The following is a 19,718-nucleotide window of genomic DNA, read 5'->3' as shown; positions in this document are numbered from 1 at the left end:
TGCGGCTAAAATTAAGAAGGAAAAAAACCCAGCCATCGGGAGCGGGGCCAGGATCAGGATCAGGACCAAGGCGAAGACACAAAACACAACATTGACATTTAACTAATAAAAGCTGCAGGCGCAGAAAATGACAGTCTCGTCCCGCCTTCGTTCCCGGAATACACGCCCCGAGAACATCCCCTCCGCCACCCAGCCCTGGAGATTGGTCCGCCCTGCTCTGCTACGCCCTGCAGAATGTGCGATGATATGTCCGGGACCAAGCCAGAGCAACGGGTTATTCATGTGTATGACTTTTTGCGGTACTGTACACACACACACACACATATCTATATGTTCGACTCGCTTACAGCCTGCGGTCTCGTCTACACTCAACAAAAATAAATATTCGACGGCAAATGGGAGTGCAATAAGTCCAACAAATACAACCCATGTTTATTTTAAATATAAAACACTTTGTAGGAATTTCTCTGGGTGTACACTCCTTTTTGGCGGCCATCCAATGACTAATAAAAAATTATGCATAAAACTTTGAAGCTTGAATTAATAATTTCACTCAATGTAGAGGAAACTTTAGAAAAGTAAGCGACTTTTCTGAAGCCTCTTTTCTCTGTAAAGAATAAGTAAAAAGTATGCCAAATCGATTTTCTTTCAGTGCACTTTCACGCACAGCACGCAGTCGTCCCCAGAGCAGAGCTCCTAGTTGTCCCTCTCGAAACTTAAATTCTTTGGCTGACAGCTTTAGCAGCTGCCTCCTCATCGACACCACCACCCCCCCCCTCCCCCCTCCCCCAACAACGCCCCATTCCCCGCTGTGCTTATGGCTTTTCACTGTGCATTTTCAGTTTATGACAGTTTGTGGACATTAAATTTTTCAAAAGTGTTCTATATCACCCGCGTGCACTTGTGTGGAAGTGGAAGCTGGAGCTGGAGATGGAGCTGGAGCTGGCATATCGGCATTAAACCCAAACATATTAATTGATTCCAAGTCATACAGAAGTGAAACTGTCCACGTTGTGTCTTTAAGAGCCGTTCTAAAATGGCATAACAAAGCCACTTTGGCAAAGTCATTGGACTCTCGGCTGAGGACGAGGACGAGTCACGTATTGTTACGGACAAAGAGGGACGGACTGGCGGGGAAGGGAAAGGAAACACATCCCCGAAAGACAAACACATTTGTCGCATTAATTGAAAGCGCGAAAGTGACAGACAAAAGTTTTTTGTTCCCTCTTTGATGGCTGAACAAATTTTATTTTTATTCGGTGTTTTTATCAGCATTCATTTAACACAGGAAAATGGCCGACTTTGACCGCCATCATGGGGCCAGGCCTCAGAAAAGGGTCCAAACGAAGCGTTCAAGCGGCATAAACAGAAGCTATGGGGGGGGATTGGATGGAATGGGTACAATATTTGGGTTCGTTCTTGAAAATGCCAATAATAATTATAAATATATATGCGAGTGCCGAAGCAAACCCACATCAAAGCGGCCCGGGGGAGCGCAGGTCGTGAAACCTCAATAAAAACCAACAAAATTTGGTAAATGAAAGTAAATATAATGCTATTGACAGTTCCAAATATCCCTTGACTTAAAGTGTGGAAAAAACGCCCAGACTGGAGTGGTGAAAAATTTGGTCAAATTTATGGAAGCTTTCCGCTCATTCCTATAGAGCCCGTAGGTCTGCCGATGATTGCTGTAAAACGGAAATTATAAAAATAATTTTCACAGCTCAAATATCCCGAAAATGTGGCAAGTAAAATGTGTGCCACGGATGGTTTTGTTCTTTAATTTGAATTGAAATAATTTTAAGAATATTTTTCAATCCCTGTCCTAGTTCTGGTATTTTCTTTTCCGGGAATAAAAGTCTTCAAATTTACGAGATGCCTTCTCGGCCACGAATTTTGCTCAAAATTGAATTCCTTTGATGACAGAATCAGGGAAACCAACAATTTCGTGGATTTTCAATTTCAATTACAATCGCTTTTATTTCAATTCATGCTCAATTTTTCCAGTTATTTTACAGCGCCATTGTCTGGTGGCTGTGTGGCGCCTTGGGCGTGGACAAGCATCCAGCTTCCAGCTCCTCTTGCTCCTCCTCCTGCTCCTCCTCCTGCTCCTCCTCCTGCTCCTGCTGCTGCTGACTGTGTGACTCTTTATAGAAGTTTTCTTTGGTTCAGTGTCCCGTAAAATGCTCATGTGATTGCATTGTCTTCCCAATGGCTGATTCCAGTTAGGGGAATGGTCGGCAGACAAGAGTCGGGGGGGGGGGGGGGGGGGGGGGGGGGGGGGGGGGGGGGGATGGACAATGCAGCAAATCCTCTTATCAAATTGTCATCGTCATTAAATCGCAATTAGCCACCCGCCACACCACCGAAATCCAGGATTTCTGGCGACTCTTTTGCTGACGACACCAGTTGTGAAAACAGAAAACTTTTAAGCGGAAACACGCGCACGGACACGCTGAACTTTGTTTTGCAGTCCTGCCCCCCCACCCCCCACCAGCCGTGCCAGCCCTGTCCTGTCCTGTCTCTGAGCCAAAATCAAATTGACTTAAGCGCTTCTGCTGGAAGCCAGTGCCGCCCCTGTCCAGATTCATTAGCCAAGACCAGAGCCAGGACCAAGTCATTGACACCGCGTGCTCTTTGTTGGCAACTTCGGCAACTTTCATTGAGTGGAAAGAAGTGGCACCGCTGTGTTCGCTATGCGCTTAAACAAATCAGCTTAGCTGATTCCCCCTGACACTGCTTCGGGTCCTGGTCCTGGTCCTGGTCCTGGTCCTGGTCTTGGTCTTGGTCCTGCTGTCAACAGTTGTAAAGCTGAGCGCCATCTCCGGCCATGCCATCCACTGGAATGACGGATGATGGAGCCATGTTCGGAGTCTCTCTTTTCTGGTTTTTCTGGTTTTTCTGGTTTTTATGCGTGTCCCGGTCCCGGTCTCGGTCCCAGTATAAGTATTGCCAGCGGGTTTTTGCGGATTTACGTCCTATCCGGAAGAGAGGGCTGTCAAAACGTACACCCGACCGACGAGCCCGACATTCATTTGCATTCCCAAGTGGCTGCCTGCCATAGCGGGGGCGGAGCGATCTCTTTGAGGGCCTATTCCTGGCACAGAATTTATTTTCAACTTAAAGTCAATTCACTTAAGTGTGGACCCAATAAGGCAGTTGCCATGTCGCCTCGTCACGAGAAAAAAGCGCAACAATCGCCATACAGAAAGACATGCAGACATCCACACTTGCGCAAGCAGTAGCGTAACTGTAAACGGCAGCCATTGCGAATGTACTTTCGTGCTGCTGCCTTTGCCGAGAATTTCTGTTAAATTATAAACATTTATTTCGCCTCGCATTGCAATCTGGGAGCCGAAACGGTTGCCGAATGCGGTTGCATACAGATACAGGAAACGTGCCTCAATCTGGCTGTCGGGCTCCACTTCACACCACACCCCACACGCCACACCCCATGCAGCCGAGTACTTGAAAGAATTCTTCAGCTTTAAATTTAAGCCTCGGAAGCATGGGACTTGGCTGAACGTATTTGTCACTTAAGACCTCATTATACCAATCATAAATGTCAATAAACGGAGGAGTCGATCCATCGTTCAATGTTGAGCTTTTGTGAAAAACAAAGCCACGAATGCTGCCACATGGCCAATAAATCTTAACTTTATCTCTCGTCTTTGCGCTGTATTATTTATAGGCATTCAAATAAGAGAAATCTTCGGTCCTACTCCCACACAGTGCCTGCCAAATGTCGTGTGGCGCCCGCATAACCTTTTTTGTGCCACCCTGTCTGCGTGCTCCTCTGACATTTACACAGTGCAGCTGGGGAAAACTCCAAATCTGAATGCCGGCAAGGACTTCATATAACAGAGAATGATGACGGCTGCATCTGTTCCTCCTGCATCATCCTTGCGCATCATCATCTGTGCATGTCCATGTCCAGGAAAAACAAGGCAAAGGACAACTTTTTTCTGCGAAACTTACGAAACAGTTTGTTGTTGCTGTTGTTGTTTTTGAACCCTCCTGAGCATGGAATAATACGACTATTTTGAGCGGTAATCGTAATCCCCACAACAAAGGGGAGCCACTAGGTCACGTACCTTGCATTAAAATGTTTATTTATAGAGCCACCGACCGCTATCTTTATATCTTTCTAAGAAGTTGAAAAGTTGGCTCATCGGTGTTATGGAAAGGTGATACATATGTGTATGTGAAGCCTGAAGCCTGAAGCCTGAAGCCTGAAGCCACCCTGAACAAATCGTACGGGCGTTACTTGGATTGCCCAAAGGAAGGCTGGCACAGCACACCTCTTGCTAAAGTATATATGTTTATAGTGCCTATTAAAATTTGGCTCTAAACTTTAATAAATCCCAAGAAATCCTCCCCCCCCCCCCCCCCCCCCCTTCCTTGAAAGGCACTTCCACAGACATTTCCTGTGATTGCTCTTTAAACTGAAGCCCTAGATTTTTCCTCCTTTATGTGTGACAATTTGTTCGAACAGAAGACCCAAAAAAAAGAAAGAGAACCCTTCCCTTCCTCTCCTTTGGAATCATGGCTCTATAAAACACACAAATCGTTTGTGTGGAATGCAAAATAATTTGCAAATCAAAGATTGATGCAGAAACCAGCAGCAGAAGCAGCAAAACAGCACAAAATATGGATACAAAAGGGAAAAACAGATTCTGAACCCCCAGGACACCCCCCAACAGTCTTGGGGTAGGTATCCGCATAGCATCCTTGTCGTCGTCGTCGTCGTCGTCCTCGTCGTCGTCGTCGTCGTCCTCATCCTCGTCGTTGTCGTTTTCAAACTGATGACATGACCAACCCAACAAATCGTAAATTCGATAAAAGGAAATTAGAAGGAAAGACATCCCCTAACCGGAACGACAAGGACAAAAGGAGTGTTGGAGATTTTCCATTTGTTTGTCTGCCGCCGATGGAAAAGGCATTTATTTAATCCTGCAATGTAGAAGGAAAATTCTACGCATCCACGCATCCACCAAGCACCAAGCAGCAGCCGCATGGAAATTGAAAACCGAATTTGTCGCATTGTTTGCCTACAAATTAGGTGCCGCGCCATAAATTGATTATCTTTAAATTATGACTTTCGATTAACTCAGTTCCAGTTCCAGTCCCAGTCCCAGTCCCAGTCACGTAAAGGGGCACAAACCTGAATCAAATCACTCAACTTTTATCATTGGGGCAATTATGGGCAACTCTTCGTTGTCTAGACACGAACTCTGGGAGCTCTGTGTGGAATTTTGATGAGGTCGGCCGAAGGAATCGAAATCCAAGTTAATAGTTAATTGCCTGAATTTCTGACCAGATCATATCGTATCGTAGCTAATTGAAATTGTGGGCAGGGCATATCTTAAATTATGATCTATGAATGCCAAGAATGGAATGCTGTTCCGTCCCTTCGCTGCCAGTCAATGGGCAATTAAAACTTTATTTATTACGGAGCAGCGCCATAGGAAAAGTGCTGCAAACTATTTCCTCGCCCCGAGGCTTGCCTTCTAAAAAGTTAAAGCCTCCGCGGATCCGTTGCTGTCAAGAGGGAGTCTCAAGAAAAACTAAGGAGACAAAAGTACCTTCTTCTGCAAGGAGCAAAAAGTTTATCGGAAAAAGTAAATAACCATACGAATATGCAAATGACAAACAAGTTTGAAGGAGGAGCAGCAGGCTTGCAAAATTCAAGAATATTTGCCACTAAAAAAGTATTCAATAGGAGGACCCCTATTAAAATGATGGAAAATAATTCGCTGCTGCCAATGTTGTACCGAAAGGCAATTAAGACCAGATGATGGCCTAATCATAAACGAACGGAAAACTATTTCATGGAAAAGGCCAGATTTCTGCTCTACAGCCAGGACTCAGTACAATATGGCTCCTCTCTATCGCAGGGGGCTTAGCAAAAATATCGTAAAAATTTACAACTTGTAATTACAAAATAGTTTGGACCAAACATGAGAACATGGGATATTTCAGATATTTCTGTACAAGGCTCATAGCAGACACGCACTCGCACACACACACCTAGCCTTCAAGATATAGTATCTAGCCGCCCGAACAGATTTTATTGAGACATTATCAGGCGAAATAAACGGGAACAATTTGCCGAAATTTGGAGACTGGGCGACTGGGACACTGGGACAGAGACTTTTATGGATACCATTCTACGCTCCGACAGGAGAGATGACAGCAAAAGGCGTTACAAATTGCCTGGATGGGGCGTGGCAGCTAGGGCCATGGGCATAGTTATTGTCAAACAGCCACTGTCATCAGTCCTGTCCCCTGTCTAATGAATGGAAATGTATGAGCGATAACCGTGTGTGCGTCGATCCGACTTTTTATAGCCCATAACCCCCTGGCAACGACATCGGCATCAGAATGGAATCGGTGAATGGCAGAATATTTGTGACGCTGTCCCCTCGATTCATCACTCGACACCTTGCCCCTCCTCCCAGTCAATTAAGTTGGCGATAAAATGCAAAAACCAAAACAAATTAAACAAAAGTAAAAAAGCCAGCAAAAAGTTTACCACAGGAAATATTTGCCAGAGTTAAAGTCGGCGCCATTTAACACCTCCACGCCATCCGCACGAAGGGGCACGGGTGCCCAGGACCGAAAGAAATACATAAGTAAACATTTGCCCAGTGCAAACGACAAATTTTCCGAACAGAGACATTAGAAAATGGCTTTAGAGAGAGGTTGCCAGTAGCGGTGGCAGTACCAGTGGGCGTGGTAGTTGAGAGGGGGCTTACCAAAGTGTCAAAGAAGCACGGAATGTTTTCAACAAGCGGTGTCCACAGCAAAGGGAGCGGAGCGGATGCGGATGAGCGACAGGTTCTACTTCACTTCACTTCACTTCCGGGAGAGAGTTTATCGTGTTTATTTTAAGCCAACTTCAAGCACTTAATAAAATATGGCAAACAATTACGAAGGAGCGGACAAACTTGTGGATAAATGAAAATAGAGTTTAGGCTGGCAAAAAGTTCGTCCTTTTGCTGGCTACTTAGCCTGGAAGACAGGTGCAATGATGTAACAAACACTCAAAGCATTTGAAAACTTCTCTTATCTGAGCTCTCTACCCCACAACACTCTTTCACTTTACCAAACACTCTTTCCACTAAATTTCATCCAACGAACCATAACAAAAAGAAAAACAAATAGCTTCAAATAATTCAGAACTTTTCTGATTTTGAATTTCAGTTTAAATTTGGCGCTTAGAAACATCGAAAACATTGTATGCTTTCTACCATCCCTAAGTGTGACCACAAACCATACAGTCGATGATAATCGTCTTAACAGGTATCGCTAGTACACAGCAAATTAAATTCAAATTCAAATATTATTAATATTGAAAAATATAATAGCAAAACACTCACCCCACCTGTTCACATATTGCTGTATCGCTGAATATATTCGATGTTGCATTTTATAGTTGTTTCTCGCCGGGTGGCAAAAACAACTGTCAAATGTCTGACACACGAGACAAGGAAAGAGACACACAACTTGCAACATGATGCAATTATACAAGGTGGTCTCGTCCATGATGCAATTATACAAGGCGGTCTCGTCGGCAAAAGTCAGTCCCTTAACGTATGCTAGCAATAAGTGCGAATGAAAGGCACATAGTATAGTGAGTGTGAGTGAGACGGCATATGTTGATGTTGATTAACCCTTAACAGGCCCGTGGGGCTTAAAATTTTAAAATAAAATGATTTTACTGATATATTAATATTTAAATTTTATGCAGCCATTAAAAATTTTTCTTCAACATTTTTAGTTATATTAAAATTTTCTTTTGCATAATATATAAATATTACTTCTAATTCTGTGATATTTTTTTTTATATGCTATTTATATAATATTCAATATGTAATTTTTTTGCTGTCGGGACATAAGGGTTAAGAATATATCAAAAAAATCGTCCGTGAACAACCTTCATCATCAACAGCAAGCATGCACTGACGATAAGGGACAACACGAACGAACTTCGGCTCCCGACGAGACCACCTTGTATAATTGCATCATGACTTGCAAGAAATGCTACAGCAAGAACAAGAGGAAGAGAAATCCAACTAAAATCCAAATCCCAACCCCGCTGTGGTGCTGTCCAGAATGAAGGAGAGCGAGAGAGAGAGGGAAAGCTCTGGAAATGGTGGACAGCTTCGGAGGTTTAGGCTTTTTATATCCTTGCTAATCAAGCACATCTATGCCCATCCTTGCAATCAAAATATCAACTATTTCTAATTAAAGTCTTTTATTGTTCTCCGCGAACTGTTTATCCTTCATGCATCTTCTTCTGAGTATTCGCGGTCCTTTTTGGCTTGTTCCTTTTTCAAGGTGTTCAGTTTTACAAATATCTGCTCCTTGATCCACTGCGTGTTGCGCGGCACGTACTCGCTGGCGCCCTCCTGTTGCACCAAGCAGACGATGTCCTTCAGCTCGTCCATGAAGTCGAACAGTTCGGCGATGTCGTAGTGTATGACAGGCATTCCGGGGTATTTGCGCTGCAGAAGCCCCTCGTAGATGGCGCACACGCGATCCACCAAGTCTTCGATGCTCTGGAAACGGAAGTAGGTGCGCTTCCCCAGACGCTCGTCGGGCTGGACCAGTAGAAGAATTGTGCAAGGCATTTTCGATAATAAAATTTTTTTTTTATTCTTTTCACGAGATTTTACACACAAAACGCTGCTTTTTTTCTGGACAGAATGTCAGAAATGATGTTGCAGTTCTGTGAGGTGCACGCCTGCTGGGATTTGACATTTAAAATGAAATGTCAGTACAGGGCCTACTATTTCGATTACATATGGCTTAAAATCAATCACAATAGAGAGGGGAATATATCGCTTTCCTAAAACTTCTAGAGTGCATAGTAATATATAATATAATATGCATAAAATTTAATATAATAAATAGTAGAATATATAATATACTCACTTATTCCAACTTAAATTCCAGAAAGAGTTGAATTTTTGTTATTCTTATTTGCGCTTTCACTCACTTTTTGCCAGTAGCGCGTTTCATTTTGCACTTGACTTAACGCCTAACGCGTGACGCACGCGCACAACTCTAGAATTTAAACGCACGATTTAATTATTGACCGCTTTGAATGAGGGACCGAGCGGGGGTGAACTGAGAAAGCTGTGATAAGAATGCAGCAGCGTGGCCGGCTCAAAGTACTAAATCCCCTAAGCTCATTTCAAAATAGGAGAGCGAAAGCTTGTGGTCGAACAATTGTTTACATATGTATGTGAAGAGCGATAAGAGTGCATGCTCAAAGCTCTGCTTTGAAATCGGCCTTTGTTTCTGTGTTTATCTTATCTCTCCCCATCTCATAGCAAAAGCGAGAGCGAAGAAGAGCATAGTTTTCGCACATCGCTTTTTGTCGCTGTTAACTCGCTGCTTAATTAACATCCATCTGTAACGACAGTAGACCATTGGTTCTTTCTCTGTTAGCTCATTGAACTCTATGCAGGGAATTGTGTTAAATATTACATAGTGTTTTCCTGTTGTCCCTATGGACTTTACCTGAACTTACTGTTTTAAATGTTGGCGCTTAGAAGAAGAACGTTTGCATGCTAGCGCATGCATTCTACAATCCCTAAGTGTGGCCGCATTACAATCAATGATAGTCGATAGCATCGTGCAGTCAGATTTCAGTAGTCAGTATTTCAAGAACTCCCGCCTTCTTATCGGTTGTAGCAGCGCTGTCATTCCACAGCAACTCTAAGCTGCGAGAAACATCGAGATATTTCGATGGGCAGACGGACTTTGGGCGATAAGCCGTTTACGGTATACTATATACCTTTCTGTATATTTGACGTCGATAAACTTCCATACGCTCTCTTACATAGTGCTTCCTTGCATCATTTATTCCACAGGAGTGCATTTGTATCCTTTTCACTCATTCATTTTCAAGCAATTCCACTTTGGCGCGCAGTCGATAGTATCGATAGCCGTTTCTTTGAATTAGTCGGATTTTTGGTTGGCTCTTTTGCTTGAACCTTTTTTAGACAGTCAAAAAAAGAAAACATCCTTAAATAGGACTATTCTTGAACAAAATTGATTCATCTATCGAAGAAAATTATGTCCTTAGGGCTGACAGTCCTAGATAGCTGATAATATTCAGTCGAATATCAAAATCGAGGAAACGATTTCCGTTCATGGACAGAGACCGATTAACCCATTGTATTAAAATAAGCTCCACGAAAAAAAATTAAATTTGAAGAATTGAGCGCAGTTCCGGTAAAAGATTTTGTAGTCATTATTTTTGTTAAGTAAAAAAAATATATATATATGTATCAGAAGAATTTCCAAACAGTATTATTTTTTCATGGTTTACTCAAGCTGTCCACATGTTTATATGAAGGGGGGGGCCTAAGTGGGTTAAGTTCTCCAAGCAGCGAGAAACATCGAGAAAATTCGACGAGCAAGAAAATTGAAAAGTGAAGTGGAAATAGTTTTAGCAAAGAGCAAACAGCATTTTAGGTGAGTAGCAAAATGGAATTGATACTTCAAATTAACATATTCGCATGGCATTCCCAAATGCCTAATGTATGGTGTGTGATGTGTGGTGTGTGGGAGAATATTATATTAGAGACATGCACAGGGGCGGGACGACGTAGCTCGTGGGGGAAAAATGACAACACATCAGCACCAGCACCAACCCAAGCGAAAGCACAGGGGCTGTGTCGTTGCACAACTCGGTGTTCTAGAAAATTCCATTGAAAAAACAATCGAAGCGAAGTGGTAATCAGTACACATGTTCTATAATATTCTCTGTATTCTCTGTTCGCTTTCAGGTTGAAAAAGACTGAGCAAGATGGCCAAGGACTTCTACAAGATTCTGGGCATTGACAAGAAGGCCAACGACGATGAAATCAAGAAGACGTATCGCAAGCTGGCACTAAAATACCATCCGGACAAGAACAAGAGTCCACAGGCCGAGGAACGCTTCAAGGAGATCACCGAGGCGTACGAGGTGCTGTCGGACAAGAAGAAGCGCGACATCTTTGACCAGTACGGCGAGGAGGGGCTGAAGGGTGGCATGCCCGGACCAGATGGCAAGAGCCAGCCCGACGGCGGGTTCCAGTATCAGTTCCACGGAGATCCACGTGCCACTTTCGCACAGACCGCGGATCCCTTCGGCGTGTTCTTTAGTGGTGGCGACAACACGTTTGGTGGAATCGGTGGCGTCCCTTGCAGCAATACAAATGAGGTCTTCCTGAACATGGGCGCCGAGGATATGTTCGGCGGCTTCAATCCCAATGCTGGAGCCTTCCGCTCCCAATCATTCAATGCCCAGGCTCCAAGTCGGAAGCGCCAGCAGCAGCAGGATCCGCCCATCGAACATGACCTGTATGTGACTCTGGAGGAGGTCGACAGAGGCTGCACCAAGAATATAAAGATCTCGCGCATGTCCATTACGCAGACGGGCAATGCGCGCAAAGAGGAAAAGGTGCTGAGCATCACCGTGAAGCCGGGCTGGAAGGCGGGCACAAAGATCACCTTCCCCAAGGAGGGCGATCAGGCGCCCAACAAAGTCCCTGCGGACATCATATTCATCATACGCGACAAGCCGCACGGCCAGTTCAAGCGCGAGGGCAGCGATCTGCGGTATACCGCTCAGGTCAGCTTGAAGCAGGCCCTGTGCGGGGCAGCGGTGAGCGTTCCCACACTACAAGGTGACCGCATCCCCGTGAACTCAGCCAACGAAATCATCAAGCCCACCACCACGCGACGTATCAATGGCCGCGGCCTGCCCTTCCCCAAGGAACCATCGCGTCGCGGCGACCTGATAGTGGCCTTTGACATCAAGTTCATCAAGTTCTGGCTCATAGCAGACAAGCACTCGCACACACACACCTAGCCTTCAAGATATAGTATCTAGCCGCCCGAACAGATTTTATTGAGACATTATCAGGCGAAATAAACGGGAACAATTTGCCGAAATTTGGAGACTGGGCGACTGGGACACTGGGACAGAGACTTTTATGGATACCATTCTACGCTCCGACAGGAGAGATGACAGCAAAAGGCGTTACAAATTGCCTGGATGGGGCGTGGCAGCTAGGGCCATGGGCATAGTTATTGTCAAACAGCCACTGTCATCAGTCCTGTCCCCTGTCTAATGAATGGAAATGTATGAGCGATAACCGTGTGTGCGTCGATCCGACTTTTTATAGCCCATAACCCCCTGGCAACGACATCGGCATCAGAATGGAATCGGTGAATGGCAGAATATTTGTGACGCTGTCCCCTCGATTCATCACTCGACACCTTGCCCCTCCTCCCAGTCAATTAAGTTGGCGATAAAATGCAAAAACCAAAACAAATTAAACAAAAGTAAAAAAGCCAGCAAAAAGTTTACCACAGGAAATATTTGCCAGAGTTAAAGTCGGCGCCATTTAACACCTCCACGCCATCCGCACGAAGGGGCACGGGTGCCCAGGACCGAAAGAAATACATAAGTAAACATTTGCCCAGTGCAAACGACAAATTTTCCGAACAGAGACATTAGAAAATGGCTTTAGAGAGAGGTTGCCAGTAGCGGTGGCAGTACCAGTGGGCGTGGTAGTTGAGAGGGGGCTTACCAAAGTGTCAAAGAAGCACGGAATGTTTTCAACAAGCGGTGTCCACAGCAAAGGGAGCGGAGCGGATGCGGATGAGCGACAGGTTCTACTTCACTTCACTTCACTTCCGGGAGAGAGTTTATCGTGTTTATTTTAAGCCAACTTCAAGCACTTAATAAAATATGGCAAACAATTACGAAGGAGCGGACAAACTTGTGGATAAATGAAAATAGAGTTTAGGCTGGCAAAAAGTTCGTCCTTTTGCTGGCTACTTAGCCTGGAAGACAGGTGCAATGATGTAACAAACACTCAAAGCATTTGAAAACTTCTCTTATCTGAGCTCTCTACCCCACAACACTCTTTCACTTTACCAAACACTCTTTCCACTAAATTTCATCCAACGAACCATAACAAAAAGAAAAACAAATAGCTTCAAATAATTCAGAACTTTTCTGATTTTGAATTTCAGTTTAAATTTGGCGCTTAGAAACATCGAAAACATTGTATGCTTTCTACCATCCCTAAGTGTGACCACAAACCATACAGTCGATGATAATCGTCTTAACAGGTATCGCTAGTACACAGCAAATTAAATTCAAATTCAAATATTATTAATATTGAAAAATATAATAGCAAAACACTCACCCCACCTGTTCACATATTGCTGTATCGCTGAATATATTCGATGTTGCATTTTATAGTTGTTTCTCGCCGGGTGGCAAAAACAACTGTCAAATGTCTGACACACGAGACAAGGAAAGAGACACACAACTTGCAACATGATGCAATTATACAAGGTGGTCTCGTCCATGATGCAATTATACAAGGCGGTCTCGTCGGCAAAAGTCAGTCCCTTAACGTATGCTAGCAATAAGTGCGAATGAAAGCCACATAGTATAGTGAGTGTGAGTGAGACGGCATATGTTGATGTTGATTAACCCTTAACAGGCCCGTGGGGCTTAAAATTTTAAAATAAAATGATTTTACTGATATATTAATATTTAAATTTTATGCAGCCATTAAAAATTTTTCTTTTGCATAATATATAAATATTACTTATAATTCTGATATTTTTTTTTATATGCTATTTATATAATATGCAATATGTAATTTTTTTGCTGTCGGGACGTAAGGGTTAAGAATATATCAAAAAAATCGTCCGTGAACAACCTTCATCATCAACAGCAAGCATGCACTGACGATAAGGGACAACACGAACGAACTTCGGCTCCCGACGAGACCACCTTGTATAATTGCATCATGACTTGCAAGAAATGCTACAGCAAGAACAAGAGGAAGAGAAATCCAACTAAAATCCAAATCCCAACCCCGCTGTGGTGCTGTCCAGAATGAAGGAGAGCGAGAGAGAGAGGGAAAGCTCTGGAAATGGTGGACAGCTTCGGAGGTTTAGGCTTTTTATATCCTTGCTAATCAAGCACATCTATGCCCATCCTTGCAATCAAAATATCAACTATTTCTAATTAAAGTCTTTTATTGTTCTCCGCGAACTGTTTATCCTTCATGCATCTTCTTCTGAGTATTCGCGGTCCTTTTTGGCTTGTTCCTTTTTCAAGGTGTTCAGTTTTACAAATATCTGCTCCTTGATCCACTGCGTGTTGCGCGGCACGTACTCGCTGGCGCCCTCCTGTTGCACCAAGCAGACGATGTCCTTCAGCTCGTCCATGAAGTCGAACAGTTCGGCGATGTCGTAGTGTATGACAGGCATTCCGGGGTATTTGCGCTGCAGAAGCCCCTCGTAGATGGCGCACACGCGATCCACCAAGTCTTCGATGCTCTGGAAACGGAAGTAGGTGCGCTTCCCCAGACGCTCGTCGGGCTGGACCAGTAGAAGAATTGTGCAAGGCATTTTCGATAATAAAATTTTTTTTTTATTCTTTTCACGAGATTTTACACACAAAAGGCTGCTTTTTTTCTGGACAGAATGTCAGAAATGATGTTGCAGTTCTGTGAGGTGCACGCCTGCTGGGATTTGACATTTAAAATGAAATGTCAGTACAGGGCCTACTATTTCGATTACATATGGCTTAAAATCAATCACAATAGAGAGGGGAATATATCGCTTTCCTAAAACTTCTAGAGTGCATAGTAATATATAATATAATATGCATAAAATTTAATATAATAAATAGTAGAATATATAATATACTCACTTATTCCAACTTAAATTCCAGAAAGAGTTGAATTTTTGTTATTCTTATTTGCGCTTTCACTCACTTTTTGCCAGTAGCGCGTTTCATTTTGCACTTGACTTAACGCCTAACGCGTGACGCACGCGCACAACTCTAGAATTTAAACGCACGATTTAATTATTGACCGCTTTGAATGAGGGACCGAGCGGGGGTGAACTGAGAAAGCTGTGATTAATTACGCAATAGTTTGCACTTAAGTTTGTCTACATAGCTAGTCTCATTCAAATTTGAAAAAATGAGAGTTTCTAAAGCAGCGCGCTCCTGTTTTAATACATTACGGTTAAAAATGAGACCGCCTTCAATGACCCGGTCACATTTTACGTATTATCCCACAGCTGCGGGATCTGGCAATGCGAAAAAAATGAATATGTTTAGCGCAATAAATAATGCCATGGATTTGGCTCTTCAAGAAGACAGCACGGCACTGCTGTTTGGAGAGGATGTGGGCTTTGGTGGAGTTTTCCGTTGTTCTGTTAACCTGAGAGATAAATACGGAAAGGATCGAGTTTTTAATTCACCATTGTGTGAGCAGGGAATCGCAGGTTTTGCTATCGGTGTAGCTAACGCCGGGGCTACTGCAATTGCTGAAATTCAATTTGCGGATTATATATTTCCAAGTTTTGACCAGATCGTGAATGAAGCCGCTAAATATAGATATCGAAGCGGCGGCCTTTTCGACTGCGGTTCATTAACTTTTCGGGTTCCGTGCGGAGCTGTGGGTCATGGAGCACTCTACCATTCCCAAAGTCCTGAAGCATACTTTGCTCACACGCCAGGTCTTCGCGTTGTGGTTCCACGTGGACCGATTAAGGCAAAGGGTCTGCTGTTAGCCTGCATTCGCGACCCAAATCCCTGCATAGTTTTTGAACCAAAAACATTGTATCGTGCAGCTGTTGAGGATGTGCCTACAGAATATTACACCTCTGAGCTAGGCCAAGCGGATATTTTACGGAATGGAAAAGGCGTGACACTTATTGGCTGGGGTACACAGGTCCATGTCCTTTTAGAAGTTGCAGAGTTGGCAAAAGAAAGACATAATATTGACTGTGAAGTTATAGACTTAGTGTCAGTTTTGCCTTGGGACACTAATACCATTTGTAACTCTGCAAGAAAAACCGGCCGTGTTGTAATCTCACATGAAGCTCCGTTTACCCAAGGACTTGGCTCTGAGATAGCTGCATACATTCAAGACAAGTGTTTTTTGAACCTTGAAGCGCCAGTTAAGAGAGTGACCGGATGGAATACCCCATTTCCACACGTTTTTGAGCCATTTTACCTGCCAGACAAGCTGCGCTGCCTGGCAGCTGTTAAAGACATTGTCAACTATTAAAGCTTCAGAAGCTTCAACAACATTTCAATCGAAACGGATGCATTTATTTACCCTTATTTTTTACTGTAATTTCTATGTAACAACATGTCTGCCCCACATGTGACAAATAAAATGTTTGTTTTTAAAATGTAAAAAAAAAAAAAAAAAAAAAAAAAAAAAAAAGAATGCAGCAGCGTGGCCAGCTCAAAGTACTAAATCCCCTAAGCTCATTTCAAAATAGGAGAGCGAAAGCTTGTGGTCGAACAATTGTTTACATATGTATGTGAAGAGCGATAAGAGTGCATGCTCAAAGCTCTGCTTTGAAATCGGCCTTTGTTTCTGTGTTTATCTTATCTCTCCCCATCTCATAGCAAAAGCGAGAGCGAAGAAGAGCATAGTTTTCGCACATCGCTTTTTGTCGCTGTTAACTCGCTGCTTAATTAACATCCATCTGTAACGACAGCAGACCATTGGTTCTTTCTCTGTTAGCTCATTGAACACTATGCAGGGAATTGTGTTAAATATTACATAGTGTTTTCCTGTTGTCCCTATGGACTTTACCTGAACTTACTGTTTTAAATGTTGGCGCTTAGAAGAAGAACGTTTGCATGCTAGCGCATGCATTCTACAATCCCTAAGTGTGGCCGCATTACAATCAATGATAGTCGATAGCATCGTGCAGTCAGATTTCAGTAGTCAGTATTTCAAGAACTCCCGCCTTCTTATCGGTTGTAGCAGCGCTGTCATTCCACAGCAACTCTAAGCTGCGAGAAACATCGAGATATTTCGATGGGCAGACGGACTTTGGGCGATAAGCCGTTTACGGTATACTATATACCTTTCTGTATATTTGACGTCGATAAACTTCCATACGCTCTCTTACATAGTGCTTCCTTGCATCATTTATTCCACAGGAGTGCATTTGTATCCTTTTCACTCATTCATTTTCAAGCAATTCCACTTTGGCGCGCAGTCGATAGTATCGATAGCCGTTTCTTTGAATTAGTCGGATTTTTGGTTGACTCTTTTGCTTGAACCTTTTTTAGACAGTCAAAAAAAGAAAACATCCTTAAATAGGACTATTCTTGAACAAAATTGATTCATCTATCGAAGAAAATTATGTCCTTAGGGCTGACAGTCCTAGATAGCTGATAATATTCAGTCGAATATCAAAATCGAGGAAACGATTTCCGTTCATGGACAGAGACCGATTAACCCATTGTATTAAAATAAGCTCCACGAAAAAAAATTAAATTTGAAGAATTGAGCGCAGTTCCGGTAAAAGATTTTGTAGTCATTATTTTTGTTAAGTAAAAAAAATATATATATATGTATCAGAAGAATTTCCAAACAGTATTATTTTTTCATGGTTTACTCAAGCTGTCCACATGTTTATATAAAGAGGGGGCCTAAGTGGGTTAAGTTCTCCAAGCAGCGAGAAACATCGAGAAAATTCGACGAGCAGACGGAACCAAGTCTATATAAAGGCCTGCGATATTCGGGCGACAAACAAAAAAATTTTATCAAACGACTGAGCAACAAGGGTGTGTGCTAACACAGCAAACGAGAAAAAAATAAAATTGATTGAGAACGTCATCTATTATTTTCAAGAACGTGTTATATATATAAATAATACAAACGCGTACAACAGGAGAAAGAAAATTGAAAAGTGAAGTGGAAATAGTTTTAGCAAAGAGCAAACAGCATTTTAGGTGAGTAGCAAAATGGAATTGATACTTCAAATTAACATATTCGCATGGCATTCCCAAATGCCTAATGTATGGTGTGTGATGTGTGGTGTGTGGGAGAATATTATATTAGAGACATGCACAGGGGCGGGACGACGTAGCTCGTGGGGGAAAAATGACAACACATCAGCACCAGCACCAACCCAAGCGAAAGCACAGGGGCTGTGTCGTTGCACAACTCGGTGTTCTAGAAAATTCCATTGAAAAAACAATCGAAGCGAAGTGGTAATCAGTACACATGTTCTATAATATTCTCTGTATTCTCTGTTCGCTTTCAGGTTGAAAAAGACTGAGCAAGATGGCCAAGGACTTCTACAAGATTCTGGGCATTGACAAGAAGGCCAACGACGATGAAATCAAGAAGGCGTATCGCAAGCTGGCACTAAAATACCATCCGGACAAGAACAAGAGTCCACAGGCCGAGGAACGCTTCAAGGAGATCGCCGAGGCGTACGAGGTGCTGTCGGACAAGAAGAAGCGCGACATCTTTGACCAGTACGGCGAGGAGGGGCTGAAGGGTGGCATGCCCGGACCAGATGGCAAGAGCCAGCCCGACGGCGGGTTCCAGTATCAGTTCCACGGAGATCCACGTGCCACTTTCGCACAGTTCTTTGGCGCCGCGGATCCCTTCGGCGCGTTCTTTGGTGGTGGCGACAACACGTTTGGTGGAATCGGTGGCGTCCCTTGCAGCAATACAAATGAGGTCTTCCTGAACATGGCCACCGAGGATATGTTCGGCGGCTTCAATCCCAATGCTGGAGCCTTCCGCTCCCAATCATTCAATGCCCAGGCTCCAAGTCGGAAGCGCCAGCAGCAGCAGGATCCGCCCATCGAACATGACCTGTATGTGACTCTGGAGGAGGTCGACAGAGGCTGCACCAAGAAGATGAAGATCTCGCGCATGTCCATTACGCAGACGGGCAATGCGCGCAAAGAGGAAAAGGTGCTGAGCATCACCGTGAAGCCGGGCTGGAAGGCGGGCACAAAGATCACCTTCCCCAAGGAGGGCGATCAGGCGCCCAACAAAGTCCCTGCGGACATCATATTCATCATACGCGACAAGCCGCACGGCCAGTTCAAGCGCGAGGGCAGCGATCTGCGGTATACCGCTCAGGTGAGCTTGAAGCAGGCCCTGTGCGGGGCAGCGGTGAGCGTTCCCACACTACAAGGTGACCGCATCCCCGTGAACTCAGCCAACGAAATCATCAAGCCCACTACCACGCGACGTATCAATGGCCGCGGCCTGCCCTTCCCCAAGGAACCATCGCGTCGCGGCGACCTGATAGTGGCCTTTGACATCAAGTTCCCGGACAAACTGCCGGCCAGCCTGACGAACCAGCTGGCGGAGATGCTGCCAAATTAGATGGGTACCGGGGAGCTACCAATTCGTTATTAATTTAGTTAAGGCCTTAATTTAGTTTGTATTACGTAAATTTAAAACAATTTTGTAAACCGCTCGCTTCAGCTCGAAACGCATAGAGCTTGGCGGCGGTAGGATTCGCCGATTGGACAGTGTTCCAGGCAAACAGCTGTAGATAAATATTTATGTGTAGTAGAAACCAGAAAACAGAAACCAGAGAGTAGCAGGCGCTTAATATTCGCGATAAGATAAGCAAAAATAAATGCAGACACACGACGGTCTGAGTTGTGGGTGTTAGAACCCGTTTTGTGTCGGAGACTGATCGATTACGGACATACTACACTATAATAGTGAACCAATTCCACATTTTCTTTGGTTAAAATTTCTGGTATTGAAATCTCTTTGATTGAAGGAAAGATTTGTCACTAAAAGTAAGAAAATAATAAATATATATAGTGACATCTATAGCCCATGCTCCGCATACCCTTGTCTATGTCTATTACCCTGCACCCACAA

The 19,718-nt window shown here is 43.8% G+C and overlaps 3 protein-coding genes across 6 annotated transcripts; 2 read left to right on the top strand and 1 right to left on the bottom strand.

The window, feature by feature from the left end:
• Window positions 1-8,288: 8,288 nt before the first annotated feature.
• Window positions 8,289-8,636, bottom strand: LOC108165442 (enhancer of rudimentary homolog). The gene has a single exon (XM_017301480.1). The coding sequence runs from the start codon at window positions 8,634-8,636 to the stop codon at window positions 8,289-8,291; it is 348 nt and encodes a 115-aa protein (XP_017156969.1).
• A 1,742-nt stretch (window positions 8,637-10,378) lies between these two features.
• LOC108152709 (dnaJ protein homolog 1) lies at window positions 10,379-19,683 on the top strand. Of its 4 annotated transcripts, none has more exons than XM_033386623.1 (3): window positions 10,379-10,491; window positions 10,806-11,162; window positions 18,487-19,683. In XM_033386623.1, exons 2-3 carry the CDS (start codon window positions 10,826-10,828, stop codon window positions 19,203-19,205), a joined length of 1,056 nt encoding a protein of 351 aa, XP_033242514.1. In that variant the 5' UTR covers window positions 10,379-10,491; window positions 10,806-10,825; the 3' UTR covers window positions 19,206-19,683. The 4 variants fall into 4 exon arrangements, with proteins under 4 accessions (XP_033242514.1, XP_033242513.1, XP_033242515.1 ...); XM_033386622.1 differs by having other exon boundaries at window positions 10,806-11,815; window positions 19,140-19,683; XM_033386624.1 differs by lacking the exon at window positions 10,379-10,491 and adding an exon at window positions 10,731-10,752 and having other exon boundaries at window positions 10,806-11,815; window positions 19,140-19,683.
• LOC117186222 (2-oxoisovalerate dehydrogenase subunit beta, mitochondrial-like) lies at window positions 14,962-16,277 on the top strand. Its single transcript, XM_033386620.1, has one exon. The coding sequence runs from the start codon at window positions 15,021-15,023 to the stop codon at window positions 16,113-16,115; it is 1,095 nt and encodes a 364-aa protein (XP_033242511.1). The 5' UTR covers window positions 14,962-15,020; the 3' UTR covers window positions 16,116-16,277.
• Window positions 19,684-19,718: the final 35 nt, after the last annotated feature.

The sequence above is a fragment of the Drosophila miranda genome, chromosome XR, assembly GCF_003369915.1.
Source record: "Drosophila miranda strain MSH22 chromosome XR, D.miranda_PacBio2.1, whole genome shotgun sequence".
NCBI lineage: Eukaryota > Metazoa > Arthropoda > Insecta > Diptera > Drosophilidae > Drosophila > Drosophila miranda.
This window is presented reverse-complemented; position numbering and strand designations above follow the sequence as displayed.

Bases quoted from the DNA above. Each gene is read 5' to 3' on its own strand.
- LOC108165442 (XM_017301480.1), bottom strand. From the start codon at position 8,636: ATGCCTTGCACAATTCTTCTACTGGTCCAGCCCGACGAGCGTCTGGGG.
- LOC117186222 (XM_033386620.1), top strand. From the start codon at position 15,021: ATGAGAGTTTCTAAAGCAGCGCGCTCCTGTTTTAATACATTACGGTTA.
- LOC108152709 (XM_033386621.1), top strand. From the start codon at position 18,141: ATGGCCAAGGACTTCTACAAGATTCTGGGCATTGACAAGAAGGCCAAC.